Below are 21,478 nucleotides of genomic sequence, written 5' to 3'. Positions count from 1 at the left end.
TGTTCTGTCCATCGGTGCTGCAGATCCATCAATTACTTTTAAACTGAACTAATGAATAATTCATAGAGTGTAAAACAGCACAAGTTCATTTACTGGCTGTGACCCAGCAATATAATTTACTAGTTGGAAATTCCCACTGTCTTCAAAGATGTTACTAGCTTTGTTTGTTATCCAGAGATTAAGCAATATTTGCATGATCACAGAAAGTGCAGCATTCATTTCCTGAGTTAGCCTTTCACCTGCTTGTTCTGCATGCTGTGCAGCTTTTAAGAGGTAATTTCCATTTCCGACACACCAAAACAATCCATAAATCTAATTATTTAAGGATGAATTTAAAGAAGAAATAATAATAATCACCCTTAATTTAAACTATCACTAAAAAGTGTTAGGGTGCTGCAAGAACCTGGGTTCAATTTCCAACTTGTTGTTAACTGTACGGTGGTTAGACTTTCTTGTACTCTCATTTCCCCTGAGGACCGTAAACTCTATCAGTGTGTCATAACTGCCATGGAATGGACCAGAGTCTCAGCAAAAGTTTACTCCTCCAAGTAAACATGTAATGGAATTGGCAGGTTTTGAAAATGGATGGAAGACTAATATAATCATTATTTGCTAAAGTCATGTATTATCTATCCACCTTAATAAAGGATAAGTGTCTGCCCAGTTCCTATGTTTGAGTCATTCCAAAACTTGGCACATCACAAACATTTTTAGTAATAACATGCAGTGCATTTTTCATTTCAACAGATGGTGCATCACAAACATTACTACTGCTTTCACGAATCTCATACCAAATGCATTTAACAGAGACATATGTATTACATGGTGCACTAGTATAAATACAACACTAAAGGTTGTGTCCGTTGGTCACGCAATCTCTTGCAAACCACTGGGACTAGAACCTTGATCATTATCTTGATCAAAAGTTTATGTCATGATACATGCTGGTGAAGCAAAAATTAGGGGAACTAATTCCCTAAGGCAAACTGATGGAGAACGTGACATGGCAGTAAGACATAAAAGAGCAGAGGCATCTGCTGAGTGTGAGGCAAATTGCAGAAACTGATTACGCGATAGGAAGAAAAGGAATGACATCTCTGGCAAATGCTGTGCATCTGGCACATGCAATGCGGCAACCTGCTAGTACTTGCAAACTACTGAGGCTGGGACCTTAATCTTAGGAAGACCAAAGATCTGTGTGTTTTCTAGTTATTAATATAATCATTATAATTATCTGCAACAGACTGTTATCTTGTCAATTATTTTTACCTGTCTTGCAGGCAGGGCTGTTGCACCAGAGCCTATGCGGGCTGGGGGGGTCCCACAGTGACCACATGGTTATTGTTACTGAAAACTTTATTATTATCATCACTTACTTGACGTTGGAATGAAAAAGTTAGTTGTGCCATTCCCACAGCTCCATAAAACTTAAAGGTTAAATGCATAAACTATGGGTGGCTCTGTTAAAAAAATGTATTTAGTTGTACGACAAACGTATACATGTTTTAATGTTCTTTGCCCTGCTATTGTTCATCATGTTCATTACAATAAACACTAATTACTGTAACTAATTCGGCAGAGTGCCATATTAGTGTGTGTTATTGTAGGATGAATGAGACTTACCAAGTTCTTTACTAGGTTGGGAAACTCTCAAACCAGTTTTGTTAAATTGTTGTGAGGCAGATGCAGGACCATTTAGGACAGTTCTGTCATGGGCCCCAACAGGCATAATGCCTAATATTGTAGCCCCATGGAACTGGACCTGAGAGGGACATTCCACTTAGGTGGTATGGACAGTAAGAGGGAGCAGAGGGCAGGGATACCTCAAGAAACTGGCTATAAAAGCAGCTCTATGAGATAAAAGTGAGAGGTGGAGCTGCAAACAGGACACATCAGCTCTGCTGCTAAAGTCCGTCAGTCTTGGATGTGGACCCTAGCTTTGGGTCGGCTCATGGAGCTGGGAGAAATGTCTGCCCCATGGTGAGGGGAGGGAGATGAGGCTGGTGGCGATGTATGCACAGGCACTGAGACAAAGAAGCTGTGGGGACATGGAGCTGCAGAAGAGCTGTGCAGCATGGAGGAGCAGATAACAAAAGTGTATTGGTTCAGCCGATGAAGAAACCGACAGTCTGTTCCAGGGCTAACTACGTGCCACCAGCTTTCCACAGAATGCTGAATCCAATCCTCTGTCTCTCATACCCCTGGGTAATTAGAATACTAGTAGGAGTAGTAGTATTATAATGCTTTGTTAGGCAGATGACTTTATCCAAGCAGACTGATAAAATCAGCGTGGATACAATACTTGAACTTATCTGTGAATGGTTTAAAAGTACAAAGTTAAGATAGACAGATAGATATGAAAGGCACTATATGATAGATAGATAGATAGATAGATAGATAGATAGATAGATAGATAGATAGATAGATAGATAGATAGATAGATAGATAGATAGATAGATAGATAGATAGATAGATAGAGTCACAAACTTGACTCAGAGACGTAGAAAGGTTTGGGGCAGCCATCAGTATATATTGGTATCCTGGGTCCAAAGTCATAAAATTATATATAGTACTGATGTGCACAAAACCGAGTCCAAAACAGAACTGAGGGAATAGGGAAAAGGTGGAGGCTTTTCAAGAAGAAGACAGGAAGTGAGATCAAAGGGGTCGCGCTCATGAAGGTCTTCTTCCATAGGCTCGAACCTGGAAGTGACGTCAAGAGGGCCAGGTGGAATCTCCCGTGAATGATCTGCAGGAAAGGGAGAAAAAGAATCAGTGCACTCTGCCACATCCCAGTATGACTCGGAATTGCACTTACTCAAGGCCTTTTGCTACCTCCCATGTGCATGTGTGTTACGATAGATAGATAGATAGATAGATAGATAGATAGATAGATAGATAGATAGATAGATAGATAGATAGATAGATAGATAGATAGATAGATAGATAGATAGATAGATAGATACTAGTGATGACTGCTGCTCTCATTCTGCCACAGCAGACATTTCCAAAACTGTTGATTTTCTGTTTTTTCTAAGAACACTCTCAAAATGTTTTGGTGACCTGAAAGATCAACCTTACTGAGATTTTTCTTTATTTCCACATATTGTGTGATGGCCACAGTTTAGCTGGTCATGTGGCGGCTTGTTTTGGGTCTCATTATTGTTTGGCGGCTAATTAAGAAAAAAGAAACAACTACAGGGCCTGAGTCGAGTTAATTAAAAGAAGTTAATTAGCAGCCAAAACTGGACATTAATTAAGAAGACGGTTAGAATGAAAACCTGTAGCCACTGTGGCCTACCAGGACCAGAGTTGGACACCCTTGATGTAAAGAAATAAATTAGCCAAACCTGCAAATCTTTGGGACGTAGGAGGAAAAAACAGGCAACCACAGGGATATGATGCTAATGACAGGGCCAAGACAATCGTAAGCTTCAGACAGACAGACAGATAGATAGAAAAAGCAAGATATAATGGAACGAAAGAAATAAATGGCACTTCTTAGGGAGTCAAGGCTTGGTGGCTATCAGAAAAATATCCTGTTAAAGCCCATTGAGGCATTCCTTAATAAATTGTTATTGTTGTGATAGATAGATAGATAGATAGATAGATAGATAGATAGATAGATAGATAGATAGATAGATAGATAGATAGATAGATAGATAGATAGATAGATAGATAGATAGATAGATAGTTATGAAAGGCACTATATAATAGATAGATAGATAGATAGATAGATAGATAGATAGATAGATAGATAGATAGATAGATAGAAATAGGAAATTATAGGTTTACATTAGCAGACAAATAAGGCAAATATATACATATAAAAAGAAGTATAATAATCTTAGGTATGCTCACAAGGTAAAAATTCAAATATAGCAAGAATTACTAAAATGCAAATGAACAAAGTGTAGATTTTTACTACGTGTAAAATGATTAGAATTGCACATACTTATAAATGACAAGTTTACAGTGCAGGATGTTAGTCATTAGCACAGTATATTGCACACAAAGTCATTGTCTGGTAAGATGTCTGCTAAACCAGCTCATTTCTATTCAGCACACAAGGAACAAGCCCACCTTGGCTGACTGATGACTCATTATATAGCCTAATGGCCGAGGGTAGAAATGATCTCATATCTCATTCCTGAAGCGGTTCAGTTGTCTCAAGTCTGTTACAAAAGGTGCTCCTTTGTTTAGCCGAAACCTCATGCACGGGATGAGAGTCATTGTCCAGGATACTTCCTGAGTGACCTCTTATTGTATCGTCCCCTCCAGGGAGTCCAGTCTGATTAATCAGTTTGTGTAGTCTGTTGAAATTGCCAGCAGTAATGCCATTTCCCCAGCACACTACCACATCAGAAAACACTGTGAAAACACAAGGAGTGATCTGGTCCACCCTTAAAGCACCTCGCACTCGGCTCCTTCACGGGACTTCCTCTGACTGCTTTGCCACCTTTTTACCACACTGGCACTTGACTGATTCTTTACTCACCACCTTGATTTTACTCCCATCATTGATCTCATTTCTCTGACTTCCTTTTCTTTCCTCAGACTCCTTTTTTTAAACTGTGGTTGGAGCACAGGTGCCGCAATCACTGCCTCTGAGGTTTGAGCAAACCACTTGACACTTGACAGCCAAGAATCTCAGTCAAGCACGGAGAGGCACGTGCACATCTCACGTGTACCTGCACCGACCCAGAAGCTTGATCGCTGTGGATTATTTTATTTACTCTAAAACATTCAATGCCATGAACCTCTCTCCTCACACCTCTTGATTTGATTTAAAGTAGGGGAGTCATACTCCAGTCCTGGAGGGCCGCAGTGGCTTCAGGTTTTCATTCTAACCATCTTTTTAATTAGTGACCTGTTTTTGCTGCTAATTAACTTCTTTTAATTAACTTGACTCAGGCCCGTAGTTGTTTCTTATTCCTTAATTAGCAGCCAAACAATAATGAGACACAAAACACGCTGCCACATGACCAGCTCACCTGTGCCCATCACACAATATCTGAAAATAAAGAAAGATCTCAGTAAGGTCAATTTGCTCAGGTCATCAAAACAGTTTGACAGCATTCTTAGAAAAAAACAGAAAATCAACAGTTTTGGAAATGTCTGCTGTGGCAGAATGAGAGCCGCAACAAGCCATGGAATTGAATTGTTCTTCTTCTTTTTCTTTCGGCTGCTCCTGTTAGGGGTTGCCACAGCAGATCATCTTCTTCCATATCTTCTTGTCCCCTGCATCTTGTTCTGTTACACCCACCACCTGCATGTCCTCTCTCACCACATCGATAAACCTCTTCTTATAACGGGTTTACTTAACAGCAAGAATCGGCTTCTCATTAAGAAGTTGTTTGGAGTGAAGTTGGCTGGAGTTTGAAGCCCCAATTTTGCTGGTCATCTGTTGGCTCGTTTCACGTCTCATTTCTGTTTGCCGGTCATTTAATGAAGAAAAGAATCAACTCAGAGGACTGAATCCTTAAATTCAGGGCTATTAAAATGAAAAGGAAAAGAAGTTAATTAGCAGTGAAAACTGGTCGCTGATTAGGGAAAGGGTTAGAATGAAAAGCTACAGCCACTGTGGCCCTCCAGGTCCGGAGTTCGACACCCCTGATTTAAAGAATACTTGAGGAGATGTGTGGGTTATTTGCAAATACTAATATTTTAATTATTAATTAAATAAATTAATTAAATAATTTTAATTTAAATTAAATTAAATTTAATTTAATTATTTAGTTGGCAGGTTAGTTAAGCATAAGTATGCCAGGTGAAAAATGTATAATCTGGATTTTAATGATAATTTGTTTTTTAAAAGCAGAACAACTGAAGAATGTGAAATGGCCAAAACACAATGAGCTACTGTCATTTTTTTTCCAAATATTTAAATGAAAAATTACCTGAAAATGTTGGTTTCTCATGTTTTTGATGAACAATAAAAGCACAGATTCTGTTTTACATGAGATTGAAGTGCATGTTCAGTTTACTTTTAAATTTAAATACGTTCAACTTGTTATACCATTTTTATGAACTAGGCTGTATAGCAATTCTTTTTTGAACAGTACTGTACTCATAAAGTATTTAGACTGCATATTCAGTATCTATTTTTTAGAAAATTCTGCCCAGCGCTGAAATTAAGCAACAGAGAACAGAGTGCTATGAGAAGGTTCAGATATATTTAGTGATGTGAAGAGTTAGAAAACCTCACAACTTTAATTTTTAACTTTGCCAGTTTTAGTGTATCTATATTTTATCAACTGAATATTTAGTTTTCATTAAATTGTGAATGGTTTCTTTACTCTGACATCCATTTGAGTGTGAAAAAATGTTTAAGTACCCTTGAGGGACATCTGATCTTCCTGTCAATCCCATACAGGCCGTTAGGTGCCTAACTAAGCTGACTTTTATTTTGAAAAGATAAATTAGCAGTTATTTAAATGATTTGTGATAATGATTGCATACATTAATATCAGCAGCTCGAATTCCCATAATAGACACATGCTGAAGAACTGTTCACATCTGAAATGAGTGACCTTTCACAGATTACAGTAACTAACGCACAACATCCTCAAAAATGTGCGAATTAAGTAACATGCCCCCTAACTTGAGGGAGCACACTTGGTGATGTGCTGATGCCCCCTGTTAATGGCTTGTCCCAATGCTGCCAGCAGAGGCTCAAAACCCCCTAATGACCCTGTACTGGAACAAGCAGCTTCAGAAGACCCATGCAACATGGGTTTTCTTTATGGTTTGTTGATGACACTTTAACAGGAATAAAAGAGTTTCATCATCTTGTACTGAATTGTTTTAGCATATGATCATTTCTGATGTTAAATTCTGAGAGTTATCAGTGTACAAACAATAATCAGAATAAAGCTGCTGTAAGTGCCCATTTATTCCTAATATATATAACCACTACAGTAATCCCTCCTCCATCGTGGGGGTTGCGTTCCAGAGCCACCCGCGAAATAAGAAAATCCGCGAAGTAGAAACCATATGTTTATATGGTTATTTTTATATTGTCATGCTTGGGTCACAGATTTGCGCAGAAACACATGAGGTTGTAGAGAGACAGGAACGTTATTCAAACACTGCAAACAAACATTTGTCTCTTTTTCAAAAGTTTAAACTGTGCTCCATGACAAGACAGAGATGACAGTTCTGTCTCACAATTAAAAGAATGCAAACATATCTTCCTCTTCAACAGAGTGCGCGTCAGAGAGAGAAAAGCAAACAAATCAATAGGGCTGTTTTAAGTATGCGAAGCACCGCTGGTACAAAGCTGTTGAAGGCGGCAGCTCACACCCCCTCCGTCAGGAGCAGGGAGAGAGAGAGAGAGAGAGAAAAACAAAGTCAAAAATCAATACGTGGCCTTTGAGCTTTTAAGCATCGTGCAGCATGTTGCTTCAGGAAGCAGCTGCACACAGAAGGTAGCAACGTGAAGATAATCTTTCAGCATTTTTAGACGAGCGTCCCCCCTATGTCAGCGCAAGAGAGAGAGAGAGAAAGTAAGTTGGGTAGCTTCTCAGCCATCTGCCAATAGCGTCCCTTGTATGAAATCAACTGGGCAAACCAACTGAGGAAGCATGTACCAGAAATTAAAAGACCCATTGCCCTCAGAAATCCGCGAACCAGCAAAAAATCCGCGATATGTATTTAAATATGCTTACATATAAAATCCGCGATAGAGTGAAGCCGCGAAAGGCGAAGCGCGATATAGCGAGGGATCACTGTATTATGTATCACCAGTAACGGTTTACTGCACGATAACGTGCAGAGAATACACTTAATTTATAGTTTTCATTCTCTTTCTCTGTACATTTAGCATTCGTTTGTTCAGAGGTTGATGCGCTTGCTGTTTCCTGAGCAGCTCATTTTCTCCACCCTAGCGGCCCACTTCTTCACTTTCTCTGTCGGCATCTTTTTGCGTTAAAACTGATTAAGTCAATGTTTGTGTTGCAATTACTTAGTACGTTTTCCTTCATTTTTCACTTAAGCTGGCATTTGACTCTTCAATCTGCCTCAGATTTAAGATATGAAAGAGGTAGTGGAAGTGACGGCGAAGGTGGTAGGGAATGAAAACGGCACCCTGCTAGCCACTGCCGAAAACTGATTCTACAGTAAAATAAAATAAAAATAAAAAGAGTAATAAAAATCGTCACCCAGAAAGCGGACAGTAGACATCACGTAGTATATGTGTATCAAATTTCAGGTCAATCGGGCAAACGGTTTGCGAGCTACAAGGTGATTTAAAGTCCTGGACAGACAAACGGACAGCCACGGTGGTGTATTATATAAGAAGATTAAATGCACTGTTAGTAACCATTCGGTAGCTCAGTTAGTTGTGCTGTCTGTTAATTATCATGCAGATTGTTATGAAAGTATTCAGGGGGCACAGGTGCCACAATCCCTGTCTCCGAGTTGTAAACGAAGCATTTGACATGAGTGTGCGATCAGCCAAGCCCCATCATTGTTTTGCAGATTTAATTTTAAATGGGTTAATTTGCGTTTTTTGCCCATCAGTCTACACTCAATAACGCATAATGACAAAGTGAAAACATGTCATCAGATATCACAAAATACTTACAAATTTATTAAAAATCCAAAACTGAAATCTCTCATCTGCGGTGGGTTGGCACCCTGCCCAGGATTGGTTCCTGCCTTGTGCCCTGTGTTGGCTGGGATTGGCTCCAGCAGACCCCCGTGACCCTGTGTTCGGATTCAGCGGGTTGGTAAATGGATGGATGGATGGATGGAAATCTCTCATTCATATTGTTGCAAATGTACTTGTAAAAGGGTGATGTGCCTATCTTGCCCATCAGTCTACACGCAATACCTCATAATGGCAAAGTGAAAACATAACAAATGAATCAGTAACTGAACTCTGCCACTCAGACCCTAGTTGCAGAAGCCCCTTTGGCAGCAGTTAAAGCTTCAGGTCTTCCTGGTTTACTCTCTGCCAGCTTTGCCTTCCCAGATTTAGGCAGTTTCTCCCATTCTTCTGAAATCTCTCTATAAAACCATTCAAACCTTTAATCCAGTACTTTAGCAGAAGTTACAGCTACGAGTCTCCTTTTTGTAAGTTTCTACAAGCTTTGCACGCCTCGCAAGCTCTGTTACATTGGATGAGAAGCATCTGTAAACTGCCATCTTCAGGTCTCTCCAACGATGTCCTATGGGGTTTAAGTCTGTGCTTTAGCCTGGCTACTCAAGGACAATCAGAGACTTGTTCTGAAGCCACTCCAGGATTATCTTGGCTTTGTCATTGTTGTGCTGAAACTCCAGTCTGAGGTCCCATTCACTCTGGAGTAGGTTTTCTTCAAGGACCTTTCTGTATTTAGTTGCACTCATCCTTCCATCAATTCTAATCAGCCTCCCTGTCCCTGTTGCTGAGAAGCACTCCCATAGCATGATATTGCCACCACAATGCTTCACTGTAAAGATGATATTAAACAGGTGATGAGCAGTTCCTGGACTTCGTGAGATATAATGATTCCTGCCAAATGAGTTTATTTTTTGTTTCCATTTCACAAATTTGCTTTTTACTCAAGTGTAGGTTCCATCAACTATAAACGCCTGATTGATGGAGTGCTGCTGAGATGGCCATCCTTCTGACAGGTTCTCCTGTCTCAGCACAGGACTTCTGAAACTGTTTTAGAGCGACCATTGGCTTCTCGGTCACTTCCCTGAACAAGGCACTTCTTACCTGGTTACTTAGTTTGGCTGCATGGCCAAAACTAGGAAGAGTCCTGGTGGTCCCAAATGTTTTCCATTTCACAATTATTCAGGCTGCTGTGCTTCTGGAATAACTTAACACTCTGGAAGTGGTTTTATCCTCTTGCCCTGATCTAAGCCTCACCACACAGAGAGTTCCTTAGACTTCATGGCTTGGTTTTTGTTCTGATATGTGCTGTGAATTGTGGGACCTTCTATACCCAAGTAACATGTACGCCTTCTCAAACAATATCCATTCATGTCAATTTGCTCCAGGTGGACTCCAATCACATTTTGGACACATCTCAAGGAGAATTAAATGCAATGCAATACAATTTATTTTTGTATAACCCAAAATCACACAAGAAGTGCCACAATGGGCTTTAACAGCCCCTGCCTTTTGACAGCCCCCCAGTCTTGACTCTCTAAGAAGACAAGGAAAAACTACCAGAAAAACCTAGTAGGGAAAAAAATGGAAGAAACCTTGGGAAAGGCAGTCCAAAGAAAGACCCCTTTCCAGGTAGGTTGGGTAGTGCAGTGGGTGTCAAAAAGAAGGGGGTCAATACAATACAATATAATACACAGAACAGAACACAAGTAATCTTCAAAACAATATAATGCAATAGAAATATTACAAGTACAGAGCAGAATTCAGCAATAGATGATATCACATAATAGGATTTGGATTTGTTTAGAGTCCTGGGGACCTCGGCCATTAAGCTGCCTCCCCCTATTGGCCATTCCACAGCTGAGTCAGTGCTGGGCCAGTCAGTCCGATGAAAGGACCCCTCTACCCGACGATTCCTGCGATCCTTCATCAGAGATGACTTTACCTTAGGCAGGCAAAACAACTTGGTAGGTGGGCACCAAGTGCTACTTTTGAGTACCGAGAAGAGAAACAGAACAGATGAGGGTTAGTAACACATTCTATCATATTACTTATGTTTTAGTGCTAATGATTAACCTCAGAGATGGAGTATGTACAGTTAATCAGCAGCTCTAGTCAGGGTATGCTAAACTGAAGTAGTGAGTCTTCAGCTGGGATTTGAAAGCCTAAAGCAAACAGATGTGGACCTTCTATGCACAGGTACATGTGTGCCATTCTAAATGGTGTCCAATCAATTCAGTTTGCCACTGGTGGATTCCAGTCAGGTTCTGAGAATAAAAGCAAACAGGATACACCCGACCACCATCTGGACATCAATAGCAGAGGGTCTGAATACTCCTATGAATGAGATCTTTCAGTTTTTGATTGCTAACACATTTGCAGTTCTTTCTAAAAGCATGTTTTCACTTTAAGCGTGGATTGATTGACAAAAATAGCTAATGTGTCTATTTAAAATGACATCTACAACAGAACAAAGTGTGCAGAAAGTGAAGGTGTTTGAATACTCTCTAAATCCACTGTATATACTGTATACACAATACAATATGTAAAAAATGAGGAAAATGAATACCAATATCAGTTAACTGATTTGAAGCTTTGAGATTCACCTTTGTGGTGAAGAGGGCATATTGCAGGTCTTAGATACTTGAAGATTTTAAAATCAAAATATTTCTTATGGTTTTAAAGGGAGTAATGCACTTACAGTCCATACTTAACTTTAATTTTGTAGTGTAAAAATATGAATGAAAAGTACCATCCGGGGCGATTGCCTCATTGCCTCACCCCACACGCTGGCCCTGGTCAGGAATGTCCTGTGTGAGAAGAGAGAGGATGGAAGTATGCACTGATTTTTATAGCACGTTGCTGCACCCACCACATGACAAACCGCCTGGACTGGAACCCAAGTGCTGCTGTGCAATGGGTGACGCCTCAGCACCACGCTGGAACAATGTGAGGTTTTTTACAGTGGCTGGAGTGCCAATCCTGCCACCAACCCCCAAGTTTTCCCTGTAAGTTGGAGGACCTGCTTGCTGAGCTGGATGCAGGGCAATGTCATACTCAGGACAAAGCGTTTGCAAGTGTAAGCCACTAGGGGGTGTACTGCCCCCCTAACCCCCAACATAGACAGGCAGGACAGAGGTTCACCTCAACACCCGTGTTTATTTACAGCTTGTACACCAATCACCAACACCGCAATACAGAGTCCATTCCTTTCCTTGATCCCAGTCCTTCCACCTGGACACTTCCTCAGGCTTTGTCTACTTCTTCCTCCCGACTCTGGCCCCTTTTTATAGGACCCCAGGTGCCTAATGAGCTTCTTCCGGCCACATTTCTGGGTGTGGTGGAAGTGTGGCCAATTAAGACCCTGAAAAGATCCATGCGCCCCCTGGCGGTGACCATGGGTTCCAACAGTGTTGAGCTCCCTTGCTCATAACCCGTGGCCCCACCAGAAATCAAGGGGGCTGCCCTCTATCGGCCCGGGGGAGAAACTGTCCCACAAATACTCTCTTCCCCGGTCCTTCCACACTCTGGACGTCCTGGCCGATTAAGGATTCCGGCCACCCGCCACACAAGTTAAGGGCCATGCTCAAGAGTCTCAACAGAGTAGCATTACTTCTGGTATTTATGGCACAGATCCCTAGCCTCAGAGTCATCAATACGCCCATGTCTTGTATGGAAAGCTCCATATTTTTGAAACAGAGTGCATTTACATTTCTGAGGACATATACTTTATGTTATGGAGGAATGAACATTTTTACAGCAGAGGTCTTTCATATAATTTACAGACTGACAGCAATACCTTTCACTGCCCAGTAGGATGTAATGACTAACAACTGAATTAAAATAATCCAGCGCCTTTTTATCATAGCAAAATCTGGTCTTGTATTATCTCTCCGATAAAGAAAGCTTTAAATTATTGAAAGAGAAAGAAGAGTCCACTCTTTCATTTTTAAATTACACACCCTTATGCAAGCATGTTGCCCTTCAAAATGATGCTATTGATGTTTTTTGCACACCTGCAATTGGATAACTCAAAGTGCACCTCACCTTCCAACAAAAGGTCTCCGCAGGACTAAGCAATCTTATGTTACAACAATGGAGCCCCACTTAGCGAGCGTCTGCCTTGTTTTCAATTTGCCAAGGTGAAAGTGTCTCTGCCCTTCTTATTAACACCTCATTACACCTCTGATCGAATGAAAGGATATCTTGGGGAGGGGGGGGGGGACACAGGGACAGATGGTGAAGAATGTTTATTTATTGCTGCAATTGTGACATGGGAATGGTTTCTGCACAGTTTGTTGTGCGCTTCTAAAGTCTCCAAATTACTGGATGGTTTGGGGTTTACAATGTTTTGTTAAAACCAAAGTTTTTCTCCATAGGAAAGAAAAGTTCAAGCATAATGTGTTTTTATTTATATATACAGAAAATGTTTTCTTTATAGATAGAGTTAAATTTTAAATTTATAAAGTACATAAACACATATAATAGATAGATAGATAGATAGATAGATAGATAGATAGATAGATAGATAGATAGATAGATAGATAGATAGATAGATAGATAGATAGATAGATAGATAGATAGATAGATAGATAGATAGATAGATAGAAATGGTGTATAAACCGTTACCAGAGAACAATACACAAACTAGATAGATACACAAAACAAAACTAAAACAAACTTGTCATGACATCCGGCGCCGCCGTGAGTGGCAGCCTTTTCAGCAGCTCCGTGTATGACTGTATATGTATGTGTACTTTTCTACTTTTATTTTTCTATTTTTATTTATTGATCACTCCTATTACTTTATTTTATGTGGATTCGTTCCCTGGACACACTTACTTTTACACCGTGGGCATGGATTTTTACACGCCGAGACTCGCCTATTCAAGTACTCAACTTCGAGCGCTGAGAACAAATGCCAGTGCCGGTGTGGTTCCATATTTACCCGACGAGGTAAGAAGGCGGTATCGTGGCAGCAGAGCCGGCACTAAGCTAAAAATCAAGCGGCTTGCGAGAAAGTGGCGTTTCAAGCCTTCGGTGCCTTCTGTGATTCTGGGGAATGTGAACTCAATTTCAAATAAGATCGACGAACTGGCTGCGCTGGTGAAAAATGTCAGGACCTACAGAGAATGCAGTTTGTTGTGTTTTTGCGAAACCTGGCTAAATAACACCATCCCAGATGCCAACGTGGAGCTACCCGGGTTTAGCACAGTTAGAGCGGACAGAGATGCAAGTACCTGTGGGAAGCACAAAGGAAGAGGACTCGCTCTCTATGTTAATACACGGTGGTGTAACTCTGGACATGTTAACGTCAAAATCTCCACTTGCTGCAGGGATATCGAACTGTTGGCCGTAAGTTTACGTCCCTACTACTTGCCCAGAGAGTTTGGACATGTCATTATTGTCATCGTGTACATCCCTCCTCGGGCGGACGAGGAGTCAGCGAGTGACATCATCCGTTCTGCTGTTGCTAAGTTACAAACGCAGCACCCTGAGGCACTTGTGCTAATCGCTGGAGACTTTAACCATGTGACGCTGGACAAAACATTACCTGCCTTCTCCCAGTATGTGGACTGTAACACCCGGGGAAATAAGACTATTGATTTACTGTATGCAAATGTTAAAGACTTATACAGCGCCACCCCGCTGCCTGCGCTTGGGAAAGCAGATCATAACCTGGTTCTGCTTCAGCCTCACTATAAACCAAAAGTGAGAGTCCTACCTGTAACCACACGATCATTCAGGAAGTGGACCCCGGAGGCTGAGAATACTCTGAGAGAATGTTTTGGAACTACAGACTGGGATATCCTGCAGGGATCACATAGTGAGAACATTGAGGAAGTTGTTGACTGCACTACTGACTACATCAACTTCTGTATGGACATTGTAGTTCCAGTAAGAACAGTACGCTGCTATGCTAACAACAAGCCATGGATTACAAGTGACGTCAAGGGCCTTTTGAACCAGAAGAAAAGGGCTTTTAAAGACGGTGATCAGCATGAGCTCAAGCGCGTGCAGAAGGAACTCCGAGTCCAGTTCAGGGCGGCGAAGGAGCAGTACAGGAGAAAGCTGGAGCAGAAGTTGCAGAATAACAGCATGAAGGAAGTGTGGGATGGGATGAAGATCATCACTGGCTGCAGCTCGAAGCGGGGTATTACCATCGAGAGAGACGTGAAGAGAGTAAACCAAATGAACAACTTCTTTAACAGGTTTGACCACCCTAACCCACTCTCACTCTCACCTCGGAGTATTGCACCCTCCACACATCCTTCTGCTGACACCAGCATAGGAAAGACATCCCCACCCATAATTACAACAGCGCAAGTGAGCAGAGAGCTGAGGAGACTTCGTGCCAGCAAAGCAGCGGGTCTAGATGGAGTATCGCCACGACTGCTGAAGTTCTGTGCATCGGAGCTGGGGGGTCCTCTACAGCGCATCTTCAACCTGAGCCTGGAACAAGGGAGAGTCCCAAGGCTTTGGAAAACATCTTGTATCACCCCAGTCCCAAAGGTATCACGTCCTAGTGAGCTGAATGACTTTCGGCCTGTTGCTCTGACATCACATGTGATGAAGACCATGGAGAGGCTGCTGCTTCACCACCTTAGGCCACAGGTTCAACACGCCCTTGACCCTCTGCAGTTTGCATATCAGGAGAAGGTGGGAGCGGAGGATGCCATCATCTATATGCTACACCGATCCCTCTCTCACTTGGACAGAGGCAGTGGTGCTGTAAGAATTATGTTTCTAGACTTCTCTAGCGCCTTCAACACAATCCAACCTCTGCTCCTTAGGGACAAGCTGACAGAGATGGGATTAGATTCATACCTAGCGGCATGGATCGTGGACTATCATAAAGACAGACCTCAGTATGTGCGTCTTGGGAACTGCACGTCTGACATTGTGGTCAGCAACACAGGAGCGCCACAGGGGACTGTACTTTCTCCGGTCCTGTTCAGCCTATATACATCGGACTTCCAATACAACTCGGAGTCCTGCCATGTGCAAAAGTTCGCTGATGACACTGCTATCGTGGGCTGTATCAGGAATGGGCTGGAGGAGGAGTATAGGGACCTAATCAATGACTTTGTTAAATGGTGCGACTCAAACCACCTACACCTGAACACCAGCAAAACCAAGGAGCTGGTGGTGGATTTTAGGAGGCCCAGACCCCTCATAGACCCAGTGATCATCAAAGGTGACTGTGTGCAGAGGGTGCAGACCTATAAATATCTGGGAGTGCAGCTGGATGATAAATTAGACTGGACTGCCAATACTGATGCGCTGTGCAAGAAAGGACAAAGCCGGTTATACTTCCTTAGAATGCTGGCGTCCTTCAACATCTTCAATAAGATGCTGCAGATGTTCTATCAGACAGTTGTGGTGAGTACCCTCTTCTACGCGGTGGTGTGCTGGGGAGGCAGCATTAAGAGGAAAGACGCCTCACGCCTGGACAAACTGGTGAGGAAGGCAGGTTCTATTGTTGGCATGGAGCTGGACAGTTTAACATCTGTGGCAGAGCGACGGGCGCTCAGCAGGCTCCTATCAATTATGGAGAATCCACTGCATCCACTTAATAGTATCATCTCCAGACAGAGGAGCAGCTTCAGTGACAGACTGCTGTCACTGTCCTGCTCCATTGACAGATTGAGGAGATCGTTCGTCCCCCAAACTATGCGACTCTTTAATTCCACCCGGGGGGGTAAACGTTAACATTTAACATTATACATAGTTATTGTCTGTTTTTCACCTGCATTATTATCATTCTTTAATTTAATATTATTTATTGTATCAGTATGCTGCTGCTGAAGAATGTGAATTTCCCATTGGGATTAATAAAGTAGATAGATAGATAGATAGATAGATAGATAGATAGATAGATAGATAGATAGATAGATAGATAGATAGATAGATAGATAGATAGATAGATAGATAGATAGATAGAGTTCTACTTCACAGCCCTGCTGGGTGCTGTGGGTGCCATCGGGTGACGCAGCAGGGAGACACAGGGATTTCTATTTTCCCTATAACCAGGAAGTACTCCCTAGTCATGGGGACGGAAGAACTGAAGTACTTCCAGGCTGAAGAAAAATAAGAGTTTTCATCTGACCTGGAAGTGCTATGGAATCACATGGACTGAAGGACAGCAAGCTGAGTCGGAGTTGGGAGGTAGTGTGACGGAGCTGCTGGGAGTGGAGGATTGATTTATTGTATTATTGATTTATTTGTTTATGGTGGTGATTGTGGTGTCTACTGTGGCACAATATCAGAAAGAAGAAATTAAAATTATTTCTGGTACTTTTACCTGGTGTCTGGACGGTTTGTCTGTGGGTTACACGGGGCAACAGCGACCCCTAGTGTCACAATAGATAGATATGAAAGGCACTATATAATAGATAGATAGATAGATAGATATTCTTTGTTTGTCCCCAAGAGTAAATAAAAAATACATACATACAAAATACGCACATACATACACACACTCACACACTCGGGAGAGTGTATGGATCACTTTATCGACTCAGGTGAGGCATGTAATACCACTCTGGGACAAGAAGGGCACTTCGCTAACAGTCCTGTCTCTTCCCTCTGCAGTTTCGAGAAGGCGCTCCTTAAAGGCCAGTGACTCCACTTTTATTGTTCTGAGACACCCCGCCCCTTTCAGCCCAAACCATGTGAAAACACCTGTTGCTAGATTGAGTCGTCTCAGTCTCAACCCGAATCTACTGAAGGATGGAGCTCCTCAGACAGGCTCTTAGCAGAAAGTCATCAGAGGCTACCATTTGTGTGTGATTACTTTGTGCTTGAGCCACTGAGTGCCTGTATATTTTATTGCCACGGACCATTTGTATTAAACAGGTTGACCGTGTTGGCAGCCCAGCTTTTCTTTGGATATTTTCTGTCCCTTCTACCTATATATATATATATATATATATATATATATATATATATATATACAGTGTATATATATCATATCTAAACGTCTACACATGGGAGCATGTCTGTCTGTCCAGCCCGGAAGTGAGAGGTGCAGTCGGGGTAAGGGCTCCACCTCCGAGGAAATAGAAAACTTGCTTAGCCGCTAATAACACAAGCTAGGCAAGCATGTCAGCAAAACGAAACCTCAGAAGAAAGACAAAGTCGCTTAGCCGCTAACATCGGAAAAACGGTATCCCTTTTACTTTTCTTCACCGCCGCTAATACACAAGCAAGGCGAGCACATCAGCAAAAGGAATCCTCCTAGAGAGATGCCCGGAGTAGTTCCATTCAATTACCTGACATTTTCTTCTTTTACTTTTGGCTGCTCCCGTTAGGGGTTGCCATAGCCTTTTCCCAATATACTCAGCATTTCTCCTCTGCACATATCCAAATCAACGCAATCTCACTTCACTGACTTTGGCTCCCAACCATCCAACCTGAGCTGATCCTCTAATGTCCTCGTTTCTAATCCTGTCCATCCTTGTCACACCCAATGCAAATCTTAGCATCTTTAACTCTGTCACCTCCAGCTCTGTCTCCTGCTTTCTGGTCAGTGCCACCGTCTCCAACCCACATAACATAGCTGGTCTCACTACCGTCCTGTAGACCTTCCCTTTCACTCTTGCTGATATCCGTCTGTCACAAATCACTCCTGACACTCTTCTCCACCCATTCCACCCTGCCTGCACTCTCTTTTTCACCTCTCTTCCACAATCCCCATTACTCTGTACTGTTGATCCCAAGTATTTAAACTCACCCACCTTTGCCAGCTCTAGTCCCTGCATCCTCACCATTCCAACTCCTTCTCATTCACACACATGTATTCTGTCTTGTTCCTACTGACCTTCATTCATCTTCTTGCCAGAGCATATCTCCTACTATCGCTACAGATCACAATGTCATCAGCAAACATCATAGTCCACGGGGACTCCTGTCTAATCTCGTCTGTCAACCTGTCCATCACCATTGCAAATAAGAAAGGGTTCAGAGCCGATCCCTGATGTAATTCCACCTCCTCTTTGAATGCATCCGTCACTCCTACCGCAGACCTCACCACTGTCACACTTCCCTCGTACATATCCTGTACAACTCTTAGATACTTCTCTGCCACTCCCGACTTCCTCATACAATACCACAGCTCCTCTTGAGCCACCCTGTCATATGCTTTCTCCAGGTCCACAAAGACGCAATGCAACTCCTTCTGGCCTTCTCTAAACTTCTCCATCAACATCCTCAGAGCAAACATCACATCTGTGGTGCTCTTTCTTGGCATGAAACCATAATGCTGCTCACTAATCATCACCTCACTTCTTAACCGAGCTTCCACTACTCTTTCCCATAACTTCATGCTGTGGCTCATCACATCTCCCTTATTCTTAAATTACCTGACATCTCTACATTTCAATTTTTTTTCTGACAATTTCGTCTTCTGACAATTTCTTTTTTCATTTCAATTTTTTCTGACAATTCAATAGTTTCTAGGACCCCGGGCTTTTTACAGCACGGGCTTACACAGTTAGCTTTATAAATATATATATACCTGTATATATATATATATATATATATATATATATATATATATATATATATATATATATATATATATATATATATATATATATATATACTGTGTGTATATATACTGTATATAGATCCTCTTTAATAAAACCCTGTGTGCGTCCAGTGTCCGTGTGTGTGTCTTCTGGTGAAGTGCGCATGCGCGGGGCACGGTGCGATGCTTCAAAAGCCGCCTGACGCGTCACACAAGACAGAGAGGGTGGGACCTATAAAATATCGGGCGGCCGATCCAATCGGATTTCGGTAAATGAGGTAAGACCTAAAACATAAAACACGAAAAATCCAATCGGGTACTGAGATGCGGAGACCAGCTTCCCCATTGTTGTGCAAGAGTGTACAACACGAAAAATCCAATCGGGTACTGAGACGCGGAGACCAGTTTCCCCATTGTTGTGCAAGTATTCTCTGAGGATGTCAGATTTGCGATTAAGAAGCTTGGCCCGGGAAAATGTAAAGTGTCAGTCGTTGAAGGGGTTTTCCTAAATATACGAATTTTCATGATATTACAATATAATGACTTTTAAAAGTGAGATTTATTTTCGCGCACATTAAATCAGTTGCTGGGGAGAATCTGCTGATTGCCCACTGTTGTGACAGAAAATGAAACGCATATTACGGACAGCAAAGCCAGTATTACTGTCAGAGAAAATTACAGGCATTTTACGGAAAAAATTTAATGAGGTAAAAGGTCCCTTGCCATTTAATATAGACTGTTCCTACTAATGTTTATGGACTACTGTTCTAGCGCCCGTTATTGTAACGGGCGTAATGTCTAGTATGTATATATATATTATATATATATATTTATATATGTATATATATGTTTTTTGTGAGTGTCTGTGTGTTTGTATATATGTATTTTGTATGTATGTATATCCTTGGGGTCAAATAAGGTCGGTCTGTCTGTCTGTCAGCTGGAAAGAGTCTTTCAAAAAGAATGAACTGCTCATGACTACATCAGAGTGAAGTTGTGACAAGACAGAACATGTCAGCGTCATGCGTTTTCCTCTCCTTACCACCTCAGCTTGAAGCCAGCGTTCTCTGGCAATTTAAACCCCCAGTGTTTCTGGTTCCTACCATATATCTTACTAATGAGGTGCTCGTCTGGATTAGATTAGACGATTTCATGTTAATCAGCCCACACGTGGAGTAGAAAACACAGTAACAGCGACATCTGATCCAGATATATCTAAATATATAAGAATGAACCAGAGTGTTTGTGCAGATGCTGCCCATTAGACCTTTCTGAGAATATGCTGAATGGAAGTTGTCTTTATGTGTTCCATTATATTAATATATATATTTTTTTTTGTTTTTCATTACAGGAAAGCTCACCTCATCTTGAGGAGACTGGACAGGGTCAGCAGATACTGTGCCGCACTTCTGCGCAGCGCATACATTCAGAGTCGGACAGACACGGCGCCCTATCTGTTTTGCCGAAGTGATGAAGTTCGACCACCCAATACGGTCTGGCATGGGTCTTTACAGGACATAAAAGTGACTTGTGAAGAAAAATTAATGTCAGTTCCAAGAAATATATATGGAGACTCAAAACTACGATGAGAGCATTTACATGAGACTTTGGAAGCTACTTTCTTTTTGTTTATTATGATTTATTTTTTACTAAGTGCTTCATAAGGACAATTTAAAAAAATAAATAAATAAACGACAACAATTTTTATTCTGGACCACAAGCTGCAAAAGAGGTTTGGTAGTCATGGTGGGAACTTTCCTTTTCTGAATCATAGGCTATTACGTAGACAGCTTAAAGTGTTATGTCAGAGCATGTAAATGATTAACAGTGGATTGAAATTAAAACTAAATTCTGATTTGAAAAGGTATTTTCATTTTTTTTTCTAAAGAAAATTAAAAAAAAAAATAACTAGTAGAATTAACATAAGGGCCATCAACTAAAATTGTCCAGGTAAACTAAGATTGTACAATCTTGTTCTACTGGATTACACAAATGTTTGTCTATTTGGTGGTGGATGTTTCGTTTGAAGTCTGATTTTTTTGGATACCCAGCATTCCAAGAGGTACAGTAAAAACAATGGTTTATAACTGTTCTCTTCTGTCTCATGTGTTTATTCTACAGCGATACCCACAATGGACTGGTGCTACCTTTGTTTAATTTCATATCTTTTGCCTGAAGCTTTCAGGTTACAATTTGGCTGCTTAGGATTTCTTGCATGGAAAAATGTGACCGTCCATCCAACCATTTTCTAAACCCACTTATGCTAAACATGGCAGCAGGGAAGCTGGAGCCTATCATGGCAAGCATCTGGCTCAAGAGTGACAGTCAATCAGAGGCTGAATAAA

The 21,478-nt window shown here is 41.5% G+C and overlaps 1 protein-coding gene across 3 annotated transcripts in view; it reads left to right on the top strand.

Moving 5' to 3' along the window:
• LOC114657387 (astrotactin-2-like) overlaps positions 1-21,225 on the top strand; it is a 2,479,169-nt gene extending 2,457,944 nt beyond the window's left edge. For all 3 annotated transcript variants that reach the window (XM_028809185.2, XM_051931934.1, XM_028809183.2), the window contains one exon: positions 20,485-21,225. In XM_028809185.2, coding sequence (XP_028665018.1) covers positions 20,485-20,722 — 238 coding nt within the window. In that variant the 3' untranslated portion in view covers positions 20,723-21,225. The remainder of the gene's footprint in view (positions 1-20,484) is intronic.
• Positions 21,226-21,478: the final 253 nt, after the last annotated feature.

Source organism: Erpetoichthys calabaricus, chromosome 9 (genome assembly GCF_900747795.2).
Source record: "Erpetoichthys calabaricus chromosome 9, fErpCal1.3, whole genome shotgun sequence".
NCBI lineage: Eukaryota > Metazoa > Chordata > Cladistia > Polypteriformes > Polypteridae > Erpetoichthys > Erpetoichthys calabaricus.
Note: the sequence above shows the minus strand (reverse complement) of the source record. Positions and strands in the feature narration are given on the sequence as shown.